The sequence below is a fragment of the Rhopalosiphum padi genome, chromosome 2, assembly GCF_020882245.1.
Source record: "Rhopalosiphum padi isolate XX-2018 chromosome 2, ASM2088224v1, whole genome shotgun sequence".
Classification (NCBI taxonomy): Eukaryota; Metazoa; Arthropoda; class Insecta; order Hemiptera; family Aphididae; genus Rhopalosiphum; species Rhopalosiphum padi.
The window spans coordinates 20,758,831-20,778,333 of record NC_083598.1 but is presented as its reverse complement, the minus strand read 5'-3'; the positions used below and the strand labels follow the sequence as shown (position 1 = coordinate 20,778,333).

General features: G+C 29.2%; 1 protein-coding gene and 1 pseudogene across 3 annotated transcripts; one reads left to right on the top strand and one right to left on the bottom strand.

The window, feature by feature from the left end:
- The first annotated feature begins 143 nt into the window (after window positions 1–143).
- Window positions 144–12,893, top strand: LOC132922755 (cap-specific mRNA (nucleoside-2'-O-)-methyltransferase 2-like). Of its 3 annotated transcripts, XM_060986439.1 has the most exons (4): window positions 144–392; window positions 898–970; window positions 5,021–11,288; window positions 12,502–12,893. In XM_060986439.1, the coding sequence occupies exon 3, from the start codon at window positions 5,134–5,136 to the stop codon at window positions 7,282–7,284; it is 2,151 nt and encodes a 716-aa protein (XP_060842422.1). In that variant the 5' UTR covers window positions 144–392; window positions 898–970; window positions 5,021–5,133; the 3' UTR covers window positions 7,285–11,288; window positions 12,502–12,893. The 3 variants fall into 3 exon arrangements, with proteins under 3 accessions (XP_060842422.1, XP_060842423.1, XP_060842421.1); XM_060986440.1 differs by lacking the exon at window positions 898–970 and having other exon boundaries at window positions 5,021–7,384; XM_060986438.1 differs by lacking the exon at window positions 898–970.
- Window positions 9,034–17,907, bottom strand: LOC132918906 (uncharacterized; annotated as a pseudogene).
- Window positions 17,908–19,503: the final 1,596 nt, after the last annotated feature.

Genomic DNA, 19,503 nt, shown 5'->3' with positions numbered 1-19,503 from the left:
ACGTGCATTGTGGTCACTATGTTAACATATTAATACGTTTTTCATCAATATTTGTTTGTACCTACCATGTACCATGTGCCATGTGGTGTTAATTTTATCAAATTTATTGTAGATAATCATATTATCACTAAGCACTAAATTATTTTCTTGTTACTTGTTACTTCTCTAGACTCTAGATGCTTAGAGAACAACGCAATTTTAAAGTCTCATACTCTCATATACTTTTTTGTTAATACTTACGCGAGTAATAAAAATCATTAGTTAAATTATTCTTAATTAAATATTTAATTTCAGTTAATTTTGTCTGACTTGTATCAGTTGTTTGTAGTTTGTTTTTTTTAACAAAGCATTATCTTAAAAACCAATGGCATTTAAATAAAAGAATTTTACAGGTACCTATAATATATTATATTTTTTTGATATTTAAAATGTCGACTTACACTTAAATGGTAACTGCTGTGAAAAATAATTAATTTGAATAGAATTACCTATGTCACTATTGATTTTATTTATGTAATCCTTAGCATTTAAAAGTATCTATAATATGTTTTTACATATTATTTATTATATAGATAGTAGGTACTGAATACTAACAGTAGTGTGTTGAACAATTTTCAACTTGAGTCAAACTACTATTTGACCATTCGTGCATCCATCCATTGCTTTTAATTTATATTTTATTTCAGTTAATAGTTAAACTTATAAACTTTTTACCTTACTAAATCCATTGCCTGGTATCCAAAAATTTCAGCCATAAGACGCCTCAAAAATGCCTAATTCGGCACACCATTGACTACTAAATACAATATTTACTGTCTTTTTTGTTGATTATTTTGAAGTCAATTAATTTGAATGCTTATCTTAGCTTATTATTTATTAATTTAAATTGTTCATTAGGTTATGTTAAAAAGCTATGTAAGATTTGAGGCCTGTTTGAAGCTTTCAGTAGGCAATCAATTTTTGACAACTGGTTCGTATTGCTTGTATATTAATGTATAGTTTGTCATCTAGTTGCTTAATTATAGACACATTTATGTATTTGGACTTAAAAATTTAAATTAGGTCTAAATTAAAAGTTTTAGAATTTTTGAATGCATTGAGGGCACTAACAAAAAAATACATTTGGTCATATTTGTGAAATTGTTCTAAACATGTCTTTGAGCTTGATAAATGTCTTATAAACTATAAAAAGTTAATACACCTAATACCCAGAAGTGAATTTCTCAGTAGGTAGTGAAGGCAGTTGCCTAGGGCGTCAAAATTTAGGGGGCGGTAAATTCTGTTGTTTTATATTAAGTTACATCATTCGAATAAAAAATACATAAATAGAAAATTCCTTATTTTATATTTGCAAAAAAAAAATTGTAGGTATAATTAATGTATTATTTGATTCATTATAATTTATAGACATAATAAGTTCATAAAAATAACACAACAAGTATTACAAACGTGCATTGTAAAAAAAAAATTTTTAATAATCATACAAAAATATAACATGTGTGCCGCTAAACCAGTGGTATTGCTATTAATGCTATTATTGTAAACTGTCTCATTTGAAGTAAGGCAATCCTAACAATTGTATCAAATCATTTTGTTTCATTATTTTATAAAGAAATTATAAAACCATTGGCTTATCAAAAATCAAGATATTAATTTCTAAAAATATTAAAACAGTTGAATTAAGAATATTATCATTGTAGATTTTCATTAAAATTTGGTTGACATCCATTAACATTTTTCCAAAGTAGGCTAAATAACTAATAGCGAGAAAAAAAATAGTCTAAACATTTAAATCAATTTAGGTGCTATAAATTTACTATTTAGAATATTTTGGAGGAGTTATTATAAGTTCTTTATGTATAATAGGGGCGGCAAATTGTTAGTACCTTCAGTCATAAAAAAGTTAAATCCGTCTGCTAATACCCATATTAATAGTTTGGATTAATACATTTTTAATTTGAAATCTATATTATTTGTACTTATTCAGAGTAGGTTTACTTATTTTTTATTAACATTTAAAATGTATGATAAATATTATTCATTACAATGTAACTAAAAATCTGTATAGGTATAACTTCTTAGTTCTTTAATGATTTTTCTGTAAATTATTTTAAAAAAAAAATAACAAAAATAATACTATACTCTGTCCAGCGAGAAAACGACCAAAATCAGTTTTTCTGCGCATTCCCCAATGATACCCAGCCACAATAAGCGAACCAGTTTTGATAGCTTAGCGACTTGAGGAGTTGCGCAGAATTGGCGCATTCTCTCGCTGGACAGACTATACACTCTATTACATTTATATCCTTTAAATAAACTACTTACTCGTTTAAATAACTGTTATTAAATTGCTTTATTATGTCCTCTGAATTGGTATATGAATGCAAATTATGATAATTAAATTACTATTCAGTGCTATCTTTAGGCTGCTACAAATTGTAAATACATTCTTGAACTCTTAATTATGAATGACCTATTTTTTAAATTATTAAAAATATTTAAATATAGCATTACTACCAAATTATACCTAATATTATCTTTTATATAAGATAAATCAAGTTCCTAACCAACAAAAAAACCTTAATTAAAAGTTATTTACCTTCAAAAAAATTGTTACTTTCAAATTTAATGTAATACAAAACACAACAAAATAAATAATATATTTATAGAATTAATTTATTAATATTTTTAATTTAAATTTATATAATATACAAATATAACATGAAATAATTAAAACTTAAAATTATTTTGCAATTATTTTAATTTCACTTAATTTATTAATTTTGGTAAATGGTAAATAAGTAAACCTAAAAACAATTTATAATATAAAATGATTAATATATTCAATATGTTTGCTCAAGTTTCAAATAATATGCAATAATAGTGTTTTCAAACAAAAATTGAATAATATAATTAGTGATAAAATTAAACACATAATTGTATTGATCATTTGTAATATTAACCCTAGACTATTTATTTATTTTAATGACTATAAGTGTTCAATGTAAAGAATTGTTGTGGACTTTTATCACTAGATGCCACTATTAAATCATTAATATATTATAAATTATGTATTCAAGTATGTTTAAAAATATTAGAATATTTAACAAAAATGATTATACACTTTTAAAAATTATTGCATTGATAATTACAATTGTATTTGTATGCTACAGAAAATCTAAAAGCATTGGATTAGATTTTAACTACTAACTGTGTTAAAACTGTAAAAATGTAGATGATATACAATTAATTATAAAATTGAATATATTTTTTTATAAAATTAATTAAGAATATATTTTAATATTTAATTAAAATATATTTCATAGATGTTCCTCGGATTCTGATTTTATGTCTGCTTCTTTTAAACATGTTCTTGTTTGAATATAATAATTCGAGCTGTGTTTTTCTAGCCATAATCTTGGGTATATTTCTGGTGTGAATTCTTCAATAGACAAATAGATTTGATAAACATTAAATTAAACACATTTAAAAATCAACAGTTTTTATGAATTAATTTATTAATTTTGTATTTTTGCAGTACTTACAAATTACTATAGGTGCAATTAAAAAAAATTCTTGAGGGAGGGGGCTGAATAAATGTATATCATACAGATCAGTGGATAGTGTGCAATTCCCTCTCCCTTCAGTAGTTTTTTTTATTTTAAATAATATTTTACGATTTATAAGATTTTTACACTACATTATTTTTATACAATGTTATTTGAAATTATTAATTTAGTTACATGTATATGTAGAAATTTTCAATACTCTGTACAGTCCAGTGGCGCCGAAGTCCATGTTGAGGTCGGGTCATGAGATATTAAAATCATAACTTTATTATGAGTAAATGTATATTTTTACATCTCGTCCCCCCTAAATTGAATATTTTTTTTACGCCAATGGGTATTGAGGCCGCAAAGTTTTGATATTGCCCAACCACATTTTAAAAACTGTACTACATTATACTATACAGACCCATCTACAACAAAAAATTAATTTACAAAGTATAAGGAAATAGTATTAGACGCTAGTTAAAATCAAAAAGAAAGTAGGTAACCTATTTAATTATAAATTATTGGTATTGGTATATTAGGTATTTGGGTTACTTATCTCTAATTTATGATAGCTTTTTACCACAAGGTACAATTTATGATTAATGATTATATATTATATTAATATAATGATAACGCTCTAAACTCATTTTAGTATTTTGCTTTTTCTGACCAACTCATGTGCAACATAGACAAGAGACAACTTGAATTCAGCTTAACCAATCTTGTGTTATGATTTATAATATTATAATAAATTAACTTAATATTTTAATTATAATCCATATTGTCTGTGTTTATAGGTTGGATTTTTTACGGTATTTAAATTTTTCTGTGATAATATAATGATCATTTTAAATTGTAATATTTTACATATTTATAAATTACCTAAAAATTAAATATCGTAATGAATATATTTTATGGACAGAGTTTATATACTTATATTTGATATTAATTATAAGTCAATTCATTCTAATTTTAAAATAAATTATTGGTTTTGGCGGTTCTGCTGAACTAAAATTTACAATGTTGCAAGTGGTTCAGAGAAATAAAATATGTGCGCTGACATCATCTTAATTAATTTTATACATTACGAATGACAAATTTTAATAAAATAGTGAAATATGAATAAAAACGAAAGCCCACAGTATGTTTAGTTAACAGCAGCTGTGTTTGTAGTTGGTTAGTCTTCAGCGATGTCGACACAAACAATTGCATGTTTTATATTATATTTTAAAAATTATTTATAGGATTATTCTTCTAGCTCTCTCAAATTATACGCATGGTATTACTGTGATCAACATATTTTCATAAGCTTATTATCTATAAAATGTGTTTTCCGGTGTTTGGAATTTTTCGTTAAATAATTTAGGGCAGAAGACTAGTTTTTTTATATAATTACTGTGATATTATTGAAACTTTTGAAAAATTATTCGTTGTATATGATTAATACCATTTTATCGTGATTTCAGGTATAAATAATAATTATTGTATCAGTAAAATAAAAAAAAATAACTAAAAGTTTCGATGGTTAAATTTCTACGCATGTGAAAACTGCAATCAAGCCGGACAGCGTTTGGAGAAAATGTATTTCTTAGAAGAGTTAGAACAGGCGACGACGGCGGATAAGAACTTTATACACGACAAGGTGTTTTGTAAAATGTTCGTTCTAAAGCCTGGTTGGCCATTGCCGGACGCTAACTCCATGTATACCGAGCCTGAGTGGCAGTTGGACGAGTTCCAGGAACTGAAAACTACGTTGAACCGTACTAAACAGAAATTGAACGATTTTGATCTGGACGCGTGGCACGTGCATACGGGTAAAATGAATCCGGCTGGCCAGGTGGTCAACCATGTCAGGAAGCACGTGCGCCCGGACTTCCTAACGCAAGCATGGTGCAAGTTCTACGAGATTGCGTGCAGTTCGGATCTGGTGTCTCTGGACGAGATCCACGAGGAAGGCGACATGTCGTTCACCAGCGTGCATTTGTGCGAAGCGCCCGGTGCGTTCATCGCGGCGCTCAATCATTACCTGGCCATCAACCACGAAGAGCTACGGCTCAATTGGTTGGCGATGACATTAAATCCTTATCACGAGTCTAACGGGCACCCTCACATCGTGACCGATGACCGGCTGATGTTGCACACTCTCTCGAACTGGGAATTTGGTCCTGACTACACAGGTGACATATTCCAACCAGGGTACGCCGAACACCTGTATGGGACAGTGCTGGATCGGTTCGGCGGTAAGGGTGCCTGGCTGGTGACAGCCGACGGGAGCATCGATTGTTCGGACGACCCAGGTGAACAAGAGACAGTTGTGTCCCGGCTGCACGACTACGAAACGATGGTGGCGCTCAGCGTACTCCGGGACAACGGGTCGCTGGTACTGAAGGCGTTCACCATGTTCGAATGCAACACCATATGCCGAATGTACCTGCTGTGCTGCCTGTTCCGGTCAGTGGTGCTCAGGAAACCAGCGACCAGTAAGCCTGGCAACTCAGAAGTCTACGTGGTGTGTAAGGGCTACAGGGGCCGGTCGGTGGCCATGCCGTACGTGCAAGCGTATTACACGGACGACCGCCGTCGGCAACCGAGCCCCGGTGGAGGCACCTGCATGTTCCCGTTGTCGCTGGTTCCAGTTGAGTTCAGGCAGCGGCTGTACGAGTGCGCCAAGCACTTTGCGGACATGCAGATGCGCACTATTGATGACAACGTGGTCGCTCTGCCGGTCCGGGAGGCACTGTACCGACAGATGAAACCAGTGCAGGCATCCATATGCTTGGAGTTTATAATCAGGCTCTGTCTGCGGCCGATCCGGTACAAACGGGAGCTGACGTCCGTGTCGCTAAACAACTTCGGCTACAAGAACAACCGGAGAGAGCCGGTGAGAATCGGTCTCAAACCGCGTGGCCTGTCGTATGCTGAGAAAACGCGAATCCGGGACATGGACTCGCGACAGAAAGCGGCCACGCTGTACCTGGAAGTGATTCGGTGCCAAGAGTGGATGACGTCACAACAGCAAATGGACGACGTGGTTTGGCACAGGCGCGTGCATCTCGTATACCGGCTACCGGACGTGGCATTCCGCTTTGGCAAACCGGTGACCATGGTCAACGGTTCTAAGTTTTGTTGCGAGGCGATGATTTTCTACAGGAAGCGTGTGCTGTCCAAGTTTCCGCGGGTTCGTAGCGACCAAAGTCCCATGAATGCCGAGTGCCGGATGTGGCACTACCGCGAATTGATCGACCGGCCACTCGCGGCTGTTTGCGATCTGACAGATATTTGCGAAGAACACGCTTCCGACAACACCGCACTACAGCACCGGTGCTTGGTGGCCATTGTGGACGCATTGCAGGCCCTGTCGGACGGCGACGACCTGATCATCGTCGGTTATCCGCTGTACACTCAGCTGTCCGTCGCCAACGTTTACGCTGTGGCCAAGATGTTCGACACTTACGGCCTGGTCAAACCCGACTCCATATATGGCCACGCGATCATATTCCTCAAGTTTAGCAGCGCTCATCACAGCGACTGGCTGGCTGTGTTGACAAAAGCTGTTGGGTGCCTGGTGCCTGGCAATCACGGTGGCATGGCGCTTGTTTCGTGGATGCCTATGAAGGTGTTACTCGAGCAAAAGGTTTATGCGGACATTGTGGCCGTCAATAACCTGTGCATCTTACACGAAATCGCACCCATTTTGCTATCGGCTTCGAGCGCTGCTTCTTGTCCTTAAATAATTGTTTCCGATTAGGAAATGCTCGCGAACCTCATTGCTAAACAAACGGCGAGGACAGACTTGTTGTATATAATACCATACACAGCAACGTGTGAATGTAAGACGATGAATTTTTATTGATTTTTACAAATAAATTATTTTAATTTTAGTTGCAATTTTTAAATCGTATCGTAAAATATCGCTTAAAGTGTAAAAATACCTAAGGTTTCTTTGCAGTATACAGACCAGTCCGATCCGGTAGCTATTACGGTAGACGCTGCAGGGAAAACGTATCTTAAGCAATTATAATTTACGCAAAATAATAGTTAATTACGCGAGGAATTTTATTATACAATATCCAAGATTTTTAATAAACTGCTCATCGTTTTTTTTTTGCTTCAAAAATTACATTTTAAAGCAGTATTTTTCGACTTCAACGTGTCAATTTTGTACAGAATTTATATTTTTAGGTCAGATTATTTTGTTGGAACCGTGGCCACATTAGCTTGTTCGTTTGATTACAATTTACAATTTATCCAACTGTTTTTAGTGTTTTATAATTATTGAAGACCATGGTTTTAATGTACTCTGATTTTCTTCACCTTTTGAGAATTCACTTCAATAACGAAAGATCAGGTTTGGCTAAGTCAAATAATTTTACTTATCTTTATTCTTTTTAATGAGTGAAAAATGTGAGATTTGTTTTCTACATTTGGTATGGCTGTACAAGTTCGTAACAATTGTTATTAATAATTATTATAATATAGGTAGTGGCCATTGGGTAGGTATATAATATACATTATTGGTATAATACCAATGATTTTCAACAATTTATCAGTTTACTAAAAATTTAATTACTTTTATAAGTGATAATATTTAAGACACGAAATATCTCAACATTTTTTGCTGTAATTGATTGTTACACGGTTTATTTTTCAATATTAACTTTTTATTTACATCACTATTATATTTTATGTAATTTTATTATCGTCTTTAAAAATAATTGTATTTCTATCAATAACTTTATTTTACAAGTTGTCCTATACTGTGTGATAATAAAATGTGTACCTTAGCTAAAGTTTATTTTACTTGTTAAATATTGTTTATTTTTGTCAAATTATACTTTTATACATAACTAAAATTAAGATGTATGTGCCATTAAAATATATAATTCTTATTCTAAAATAAATTTTAAAATAATAAATACATTTGTTTATCCAAATATGTATGATTATTTTTTCTATTAAAACTTTTACTTTGATATACTTTTAGTTATTTATAATTATAAATCATAAATTCAAGTGGTAATTTTTTTGATTTTTAATAAGTTAAAATTATGAATTATCGATATTGGTTTGGTATCTAATAATTGTATGTAATTATGAATTTAATCTTAACATCAGTGCCGCAACTATGGTCTTTAGTGTCGGGGTGCAATACCAAATAATAAGGCCCCTTACTTTCCGAAATTTTACATAATATTTTCTTGAAAACTGTTTTTATATTATGTAAACGTGAAAAAATACAAATTTACACTAGATAAAAATAATTGATACGTTTATCCAGGGGTGGGGCCACAGGGACCACGCGGGGGGCTTCGTTAGCCATATTTACTATTTTTTGTTTTAAAGATCTATATTTATTTGTATACATTAACGCATACTACAATATGTCTTATACAATTTTAGACAGTGTGCCCCCCCTAAAAAAATTCTGGATACGTTTAAAAATATAAAAATAATTACATATATATGTTATAAAAATTACTTAAAAAAATTTTTTTCTGCTTTTTTGATTCTCTAAGTCTAAAATTAATTTTTCTAGCTACGTTAAGTTCTTCAATGCGAGCTCTTTCTATATTTAAGATACTTATGTTTGTTAGTTGATTTTGAAATATCGAGTTTCTTAAATAGTTTTTAATCAGTTTAAGTTTAGAAAGTTATTGTTCGGCCGCAGTGGCAGTCAAACGGGGGTGATAAGGGGGATAGATCCCCCATGACTTTCTTTCTTTAATGTTTATATAACAATTAAATGTATGTATAATGTACTATAATGTTAATGTATTAAATTTTGTTTTATTTTTTATGCCACAACCCCCCTCCATGATAAAATCATTTGACCGCCACTGTTCGGCCGATGCAACAGTCACTGGTAAACTTAAAAATATAATACAAGATGTAACAACTTCACTATATAAAGATGATAAGTTATTTTCTATTAAATATAAACATGATTCTTTAATTGTTTTTATCTCAGTTAAGTTAACATCTTATATTTTATTTTATTTTAATTACTTATATTTTAAGCAGTGTTTATTACGCTTATAATTATTAAGAACATTACTATCACAGAATATTATTAATATTATTTTGTGTTACTATTATGAAAATCCTATTAGAATTTGTTTTTTTATTTTTATGTTTTTTTTTTTAAATACCTACTTGATTAGGTAAACAAATCTATTTCTTACGATATGTTTAAATTTGGTTATAAAGTATAGATTGTTTAGACTGTTTAGAGAGTTTATTTTATATTTTAATTTAAGAAAACCCGGCCCGCTATTATCGGCTGCAGTTTTGATTAAGTGCTTCTGTTATTTTATTAATATTTAATACCTTGGGCCTGCCCACACGTTTTTCAGTGAAAGCAGTGAAACCTAGTATTTCTATGTTGGGAAATAAAATAAAATAAAATTATTGAGATTCGTTTATTCCAAACAAATAAATCGCATTCAAAACATTATTGTTTATTATACTTTATTGATCGAATGTAAACATTGAAAAAATACCATAGCTGTTTGAAACATTGTCACGAAACAAATTTTGTTGGAGACCGATTCCAAGAAAACATCCAAAAATAATGGTGTCTGGGATAAAGTAGAAATACTGTTTTGAGCACGTATTTCCATTTATTTATTTGTATGAAAACGAAAACTTATACTGCGTATTTAGACTTAATTTTTTTATTACCTTAATTGTTGTTGATATTAGAAAGTAGGTAAAGTAAAAAGTAGGTTTTTCTTTTTGGTAGTATATTTAATAACATTTTAGACTGTGGTGCCCCCTCTAAAAAAATTCTGGATACGACACTGTCTATAGCATATATGCGTTTAGCATATATCAATTTTTCGTTATTAGTCTAACGTTCAATATAAGGGTGGAACTAATGAGTTGACCCAAAACTTAATTTCAGTTAATAAGAGTTTTATAAAAATAAGTATTATATTTACTAATAATATATTATGAATATAATTTAACTTTATTTGTATAGTCGGACGTCTGTTGTTAACAATATACCTAGGTATTTTAATTTTTAAGCGAGTTATGAGCATTTTTAAATTAAAATATTTTATATATTTATCACTTAATTAAAAGAAGTATCGTAAAAAACCGCAGGTCAATTTATTCTTATATTAAAACCACGGAAACTAAAGTTTAGACAGCCATACTCAACCTTTTTTTATTTTGGCCACATAAAATATTGCGCAGGCCACAAGTCGAAATGAACGGAAAGGAAAAATAGTTAAGATACTCGTACATTCATACATCGTGTACCTATAAAATCAGATAATTTATTATAAGATAATTAATTATTTATTTTAAATTAGTGTGAATTTTGATATTGAGATATTTTTTTCAACATTTTGGATATATTAGGTTTGTAGTTCTACGTGCTACTCTCAAAGCCTCAACAAGTTGTCATTGTCTTGTATTTTACGTATGACACACACTTTGACTGTTCTATTACATTTCATATTTATTATAATATTAGTTTTGAAATTTATAATTTTATATTAATTTAATAAGTTCTGTTTGGGCCACATAAAAACAATCGGTGTGCTGCATGTGAGTATCGCTGGTCTAGAATAAGGGAACCAGACAAATACGGCCGATCACTTTAGAAAAAAACATCATCAAGAGCCACAATTAAATGGCCACGGGTTGTGCTGCGGTTTGCAACAGATCTATTTTCTTAGTGGAATAACGAATAAGGCGGCAAGTACATCGATTTCACCGTTACCGGTAATTTTATAATTAACCACTATCAAAGTTGAAAATCAAACCATAATTAGTGTTGGAAAAGGTGATTAAAAAAAAACATATTTTTAAAAAGATATTCATCGTTATAAAAGTAATGTATTCATAAATTTTCTCAGCAGATTCTAAAAATGTACATGAGTGTATTATATTTTTTAATATCATATTGACTTGAGTATTTAGATGATCGTTACCTGATTTATATTTTTAAAATTAGTAGGTAATACCTATATTGGCTATATTATCTTTTTAAATATTATACAAATATATTTTAATGTTATATACTATTTTTATGTTATACGTGAGAAATTATTTCCAAAAATGTAAACCTACGTGGTTATATGGTTATTGCGTAGTTTTATATTCCACCATTATAGTTGCATATGCATTATTCAAATTGCAACGTGTTTAAAAATAAACAATTATATTATTATTCCAATAGCGTATTATATTAATAATATTTTGTCAAGTGTATGTCGTATAATTGTAAGTTTGTCAGGCGGAGACAACACAAACGAACTCATTTTAAAATTGTATTAATATAATATAAGTTACTGTTGTAGGTATTTAAAGTAATTTAAGCTTTAATCAGAATCGTTATTTTAGCAGAATATGAAAGCAGTGAGACGTGCCTCCATACTTTAAAATGAGTTTTATTAGTTTTGTATGTTCTAAATAAGATGTTTACAATTATCAAGTAAATTATTTAATATATAAAAATAGAATGGTAAAATAATTTATAATAGTATAGTTTAAAATTTAAAATACAAGAAAATAGAAAGAAATTTTTATCGATAATTAAATATTTTAATGTACCTTACCTATATTATATTAGGTAATATGTGAATGCTTAGAAATTACATCCAGGTTCGTCTTGAAATATGCGTTAAATGATAATAGTTATTAAGATATTTTATCTAGATTCTTAATAATATACACGCATAGGTATTATAAAATTAAAATAATAATATGATAATTTAATTTTAAATTTTAAATTTTATAGAGAAAAGGAGATTCATGAAATACTAAGAACATTTAATATTGAGATTTGAGGAAAAGGAGAATTGTTTTAATTGTATCTGAGTATCTCTATAATATACACATACCTATATTAAAATCTGTATATTATACATTTATACAAGACAATTAATTATGTTAAAATATTTCCATACTTAAAGATATCTTTTTTAATTTACAGACACCTGCAGGATGCAGATGGATGCAAGAATACAAAAAGTAAAAAAGTATATTACGTTGTCCGCTGTTGAAGATGCCATTTTTTTAGTTGTAGACTTAGAAGGTTAAATCACTATTTAGTAAAATTGAGAATATCATTAATTAGTTTTAGTAGTTTTTAATAGTCTATTAACGAACTTGAGATTCTAGTATAGCACCGAACACTGATTATTACTTATTGCGTTGACGTTGAGTTATATGCCATTATTGCCATTATGTCATTAATATGAATTCTGATTTTACTTAGTTTACTTTTTAATGTTAACAAAACATCTATGTAAACATTTTTTTTTATTTTTATAATTAAAATTTTCAAATAAATGTAAATAAAATAACCGTTGTTAAAAAAATTAATCTTAAGTTGTTGAACTTAAATTTTATTTTGTGTATACAAATCTATGTTCATTTGTAGATATTCCGATATCTATACGATCTCAAGTATGCAATGTAAAAATTTGAAATGCAAATAGTATAGAGAATTGAATAACTAAAAAAAATAAATCGTCGATCTGTGATTTGATGTATTGTTAGTTATTAAACATGTATAATATGAATTATGGTAAATTTAGCTATCTCCATTAATTTTTTTTTTCATTCATAACCTTCTTTAAATATTTATTTATCGGTAACACTTACTTAGTTACGAATTGCGTTGTTTATTACCGAATTATCCGACTAGGTACTTACCAAATATTCGTTGGTAATGCGATATAATAAGATATACGTACAATGTTTGAATATAATAGGTTATATTATTTAATACATACGACGCATTACGCACATGATAATACGCTCGACCGACCACGTATGTCGTATATCTTTGTACCATCTACAAATATTATAATATATTTATATAGTTAGTTATCCTATCTGAGTATTTGGACGTATCAGACGTATAGACGTAACTAGGGTCAAAATTCTGGAGGGTGGAGCTACAGCCTAAGCCTTATTTGAATAAAAATAAAATAATACCTATATTATTTATATCAAAAAACCGTTTGGTAAACAAACCATTAAAAATGTGTATCGATACAGCAATACCTATATAGCGCCATATAGATATTATTAATATTTCTAAAGACTGTAATTTTATGAATAATTTTAATATTTTATTGGAATTACCTTATGTCACTGCATTTTCAAATAAATTCAATATTTCATCACTGTATACAAATATTATATATTAGCTGTGAATTAGATGCGTTAATATAATGTGTGAAGCTCACGTCAATCAAACGGTTTTCAAAGTGTATTCGAATAAATACGTGTTTAACAGTCTCAAGAATGCAAGATGCAATGGAATGAAATGCAATGGAATGAAATACGTCGGGCAGCAGCGGCGTTATTATTTAGAATGTACTATTATATATTTATTAGTTTAATACGACCGTTTAGTTCGACCCTATCCAATAGTTGCATATATTTTTATGACTCCACTAAGGAAAAATATATTTTCATTTTTCAGTATAACTTTATCAAAAAGTTTGGCCACCCCTGGACCTGGACTCTAAAGTCTAAAGTAATCTATCTACTTTTTTTTCATTCATTAACGTCCAGATTGAACCGCTGGGTCTAGGGGCTTGTACATAGGTTCCTTAAGCAATGTAGGGGCGCACTAAGAAAGGATTTTTCAAAATTCGACCTCTAAGTGAGTAAAAGGGTTTTTTTTATATAGCTATAGGATATATGTATTTTTAATTGTCTAATAATTGTTTTTATTGATTCTAAGCGGTTGATAGGATACGAAAAATATGTCTAATTATTTTAGATATGTTTTTTTTATTTAATTTTTTTGAATTAATTTTGTAATTAATAATTAACTTTATCGGACTAAATATATGCCTATGACACACACAAAGAATGTGGCTTTCTATTGGTAAAATAATTTTCAAAATCGGTTCAGTAGATCCCGGAATTACCCTTAATAACGTCAAAAAACGACTTCTCTTTATATAATAGTATAGATAGATATAGATAAATATTATATTATATACTAAATTAATTTTATAAATTTTTTTCTATATGAATTATTTTCTAAGTTTCAGATAATTTTTCTCGTGAAATTGTAGAACATATAGCAGTATCTTAACTCTTTTCAATATAGAACAATACGTTTCAAGGATCACATTACCTATATACTTATAACATGTACAGTAAATGCAACGTCAAGGAGTTCATAATAGTTGGGAAACGTACATTTATCTATGTAGTAGGTATAACTTATTATTATATAAACGAAAATAGTGAATGATCTGTATATTTGGATACAACTACATTTTTTTTCTGCTACAAGAATTTCTAATTTTAAGCTATATACTTGGATCAATATTATAGTTTTTATAAATCTTATTAAATAGATCTTAAAAATTGGGTGAGGGATACCTAATTCTAATAAAACAGAGAGGCAAAGACTCTACTACAACCCCCCTCCCCTCCCTTAGTTGCACCCACACTGATCAGAAGATACCTATTAACCTATACCTATTTACCTAACTTTATTATGGATAGTTATAACTTACATTTATGTTATATTGACACTATCCTTGCTTTAATTACGCCTTCCTCAATTATTTCTACCACAGAAATGTGCAGAATAGAATATTTTAATTTTTATAGGCCATATATACCACGGTTGCCCTTTTTCTCATTTAATATAACACGGTATCAAGGTTTAAGGGTTACGGAAACATTGTTGTTTCTTCCCTATATTTCATTAAATAATAATAATACATTGCCACCAAATCAATAACCGACCCTATTCATTCCTTGTCCTTTTGAACATGGCCCAGTGCTTATTAGAGGTAGCTAGGTATACAAGTCGTAACTGTAGGTATACCTACTGGGCACTATGGTTGGTAATTAACGATTTAAATAATATTGATGTATTATCATAAAATCAATAAGCTAATAATTTGTTTGATTATTAATAACTTATTTATTTTAAATGTTCGATTATATTTTTACCTGGTAAAATTGTACTGTTGTCTATGTATATATCAGTAAAAAAAAATGTCATGCTTAGCTCTGTCTTAAGTCTAAAATACTAGCCAAGTTTGATGTGTGTATAATATACATAGCCTTAATAAAAAAAAGATATTTTATTTAATCTATACAACCTTGCTATGATATGTTCAATGACCGATAATAATGTAACATTATACAACGTGTTCCGAGGGAAGTGACTAGACGAAGTCACATGATATGTTATACCTCAAGTTATGAAAAAAACTTTAAATGAGGAAGAGGTTAACTTTTTTATTTTTTCAGCTACAGGGAATTTAAATTCTTTTAAATAAAACCGAACCTATTACAAATTTTCTGATGTACCTATCTTTAAAACTTTTTAACTTTTTATCATATTTTTTTTTAATTTTAAAGTTATTTTTATTTTATTATCAACTAACTGACACAATTAAACCAAAATAGTACAAATTATTTTTAATTAATTAAAAAAAAAGTTGCTTAAATCTAGCTTGAAAGTAAATCCCATACATAACTAGAAAGAAAAACGATGTATTTACTACAGTTATTATTTAAATTGTATTTTTCTATTAAATATTACCGATAATAATACTACTGATTAGTGATTACTAATATTCAAACTTTGAAAGTTTTGTTTTCGTATTTTCTATCATTTTTGAGCAATTTAAGCTGCTGAGCGTTATTAAGTTATAGGATTCTCGTCAATCGATTTATGTACGAGATTAAATATTTAAATGCGGAAAATTTTTTTCTTCCCTTGGTTAGTTGTGATGTATTAATTACTTGATTTGTTAATCTTGTGTTTTATGTTCGTTTAAGTTAGTTTGCCCGTATCTAAATAACAGATATGTATTAGATTGGGTTTTGTATATTAATACGTTGCACAATCTATAACTAAAAAAATAAAAAAGTTAGACTTTTTTTCATAACTTAGAAGGTAGGTAATGTATACTATCAAAATATAGATACCGGTACCGGTCATCCCCCTTCCCCGAGACACATCGTATATAGGTTATAGGTATAAAGTATGAAATTAATTGTATATACAATATCAATATGTGATTATTATCTAACCTCCACAATATTGTACCTATATAATATATAGTATCCTGCTCAAAATGTTTTTACCCCGCAATTTCTTCACAAACCTGCTAATTTTATAAGAACTGTGTATACTTTGCAATAATTGAGTTGGAGTTAATGAAACGATAAACAATTGATATGATAATATTACACTGTGACATTACTGCTTATGATTATTGCATACATATCCATTAAAATAAACATTTAGATGTATCAGGCAAATATAGAGAACTTAAGGCGGTTACATAATTTTCAAAGTTTCTTATCACAAACGTAATAACATTTAACTACAACAAATATGCAGTTTGTATTCACTTGTATTCGATTTTCTGGTTCCTATTTAGCGTTACAATACAATAATATGTTATTACGGTAGACACAAAAGATATTTGGCACGTATACTTTATGTGTTGTATCGTTATTAATATATATATATATATAGCATAATAGTAATACTATATAGTATAACATAACATAGTCGGGCCTTAACTTGGGTTAAAGTTATGTATAACTTGTTATGTTATGTTAAAGGGTTGTGGAGTTTTAGTGGATGTTTGCAGGTCGTATATGTTACGATGTAGTATGTAACTATATACCTAATATGTAAAAAGTATAAGTGTACGTTTAAAATTTTATTGAGAAGGACCAATAAGCAGATATATACTCGGATAGAAAAATAAATAATCTAAGTGGAATAATAAAGACAGTTTACAGTTTACTAAATACGAGTATATTTGTAATTCAAATCGGAACAAAGCGAAAAAATATGTTCGAAAATTACATGGATGGATATAGGAGCTCAAATCCGGTTCGTTTACGATGTCCATTGTGTTACACGCCGTGCAAAGGCATATTGGAAATGTTTATTTCGGCACAAATTATGTAATGTATTAACAATCTGGATATACACAGTCATTGTCTGCAAAATACCATCGATCAGCTACGGTTTTTTTTCTTTCGACACTCGATTTATGCGGACCCTTTGTGTGTACTGCAAAACAAAACAAGTACCTACTTATATTGAAAATAAAAAACAAATTTGCTTGTGTATAATTTATGAAGCAACAATTTTTTTTGCACTTAACCGATCGAGGACAACCTTCGAACTTGACATTTATATAGGTACGTATAATTCAACGTTAGATTTTCATCTCGGTGCGCTCGGTGTACATTTTGTGTTTTGTGTTTTTTCCATGTGTATGTGCTGTTCATTTCATCAATTGAACATTTATTATTATTATTATTATTCCTTTTGCTATTGAACAACATTGTTACCGGGTGACACCGTATCTTTTAGGGTCATTGTGACCAACGGAAGTGGTTATGGATTGAAAGAATTTTGGTTAATTTCGTCTCAATCGATAACTAGTAATTTAGAATACTATTGTGTGTATAGCTATAATTTACACGAATACCTATCTATATTAATATCATTGGACATTATAGTTTCATTTGTTAATACTTGTAGATCTTATTGATCGAAGTACCTAATTTGGTTTATCGATTTATTGATAAATGTAAAAAAATCTACAATCAATGTACAGGTATAATGTAACTACAATCATTTGTAAAAACACAACATTTTACAAAATAACTAGCAGGTTAGTAGGTAACTGCTCCGCTGTACACTAAATAGGATTTGAGTGTACCTCGACATTGAGAAGGTCACTATAATGAATGTGTCAAATATGAATTAAATATATTATATTGTTATTGCATAACATTTATATTATGTTCTTATTTATTATATTTAACAGTAATCGTAGCTCCTTATCACAAACACAAGCTACATAAGCTTACAGGAAGTAAGTTAATCAAATCTTAACAAATTTAATGTTGACGTATAATATATGTTTTGTATTTAAAAAATATAAACAAAAAAAAAATACAATATACAAATTTATAGCGGAGACAGTCTATCAGGCCTATTATAAATATACTTTTATTAAATATTATAGTAGTTTATTTAACCATTCGTAGTATGTATAATAAAAATAACTAAACAATATTACATCTATTTAAATGTTTTGAAAATGTCGTTGTGTTTATCAATAAAAATAATATACTTAAAATCGCTAAAACTACATTTAAATGTCAAAAAATACTTGAAATTTTAAATTTTGACCTCTTCAAAGTATACTAATTAGATCAAATTTTCTTTCGGAATACAGTATCAAACAGTGGCGCAACTAGAATAAAATTTCAGGGGGGTTACATTATTAAAATATATATATATATATATAAGACTATACATGTTATTATACTAGGCCTTGGAGAAATTTTGGAGAGGGTTACAAGTTACAACCCCCTGGTTGCGCCACTGGTCTCAAAGTTAAGCTTTGAAGTATTTTTCTGCTATATGTAGTGTATTTTTAGTCATAGAAAAAAAATTACAAAATCAATATATTTCTAACCATGCTCAGAATCTAAATCTGAAAATACTTACTAGGTCGAAGAAAAAAAATATTTGTGAAAATTAAGTAATAAAAAAGTTTAAACATTATTTTTAATACATTTTTTAAATAATAAATATACGACCAGTACCTACTTAAATTGAATACATATAAATATACTATATTATGTGAGTTCTTGCATCGTGGAAATCATAATCCTATATTTCTACAAGCAGCCTAACTAAAATATATTTTTAATATCGTTTTATTACATATGTTTACGAACAAGAATTTTTCTTTAACATGACATAATAAAAATAATGAATTAAAGCCGTAATGATTTAATGTCAGAAATATTTGTTAATGGGAAACAATAAATATTTTTATAGAGTAACATCCAATTTCGTTTAGATACTATAGATTTATAAATATAGATCTTAAAATTTTCTTAGGTACCTAATCATCTTATTTCATCATCTTTTAAATCATTTTAATACTTTCGTCAG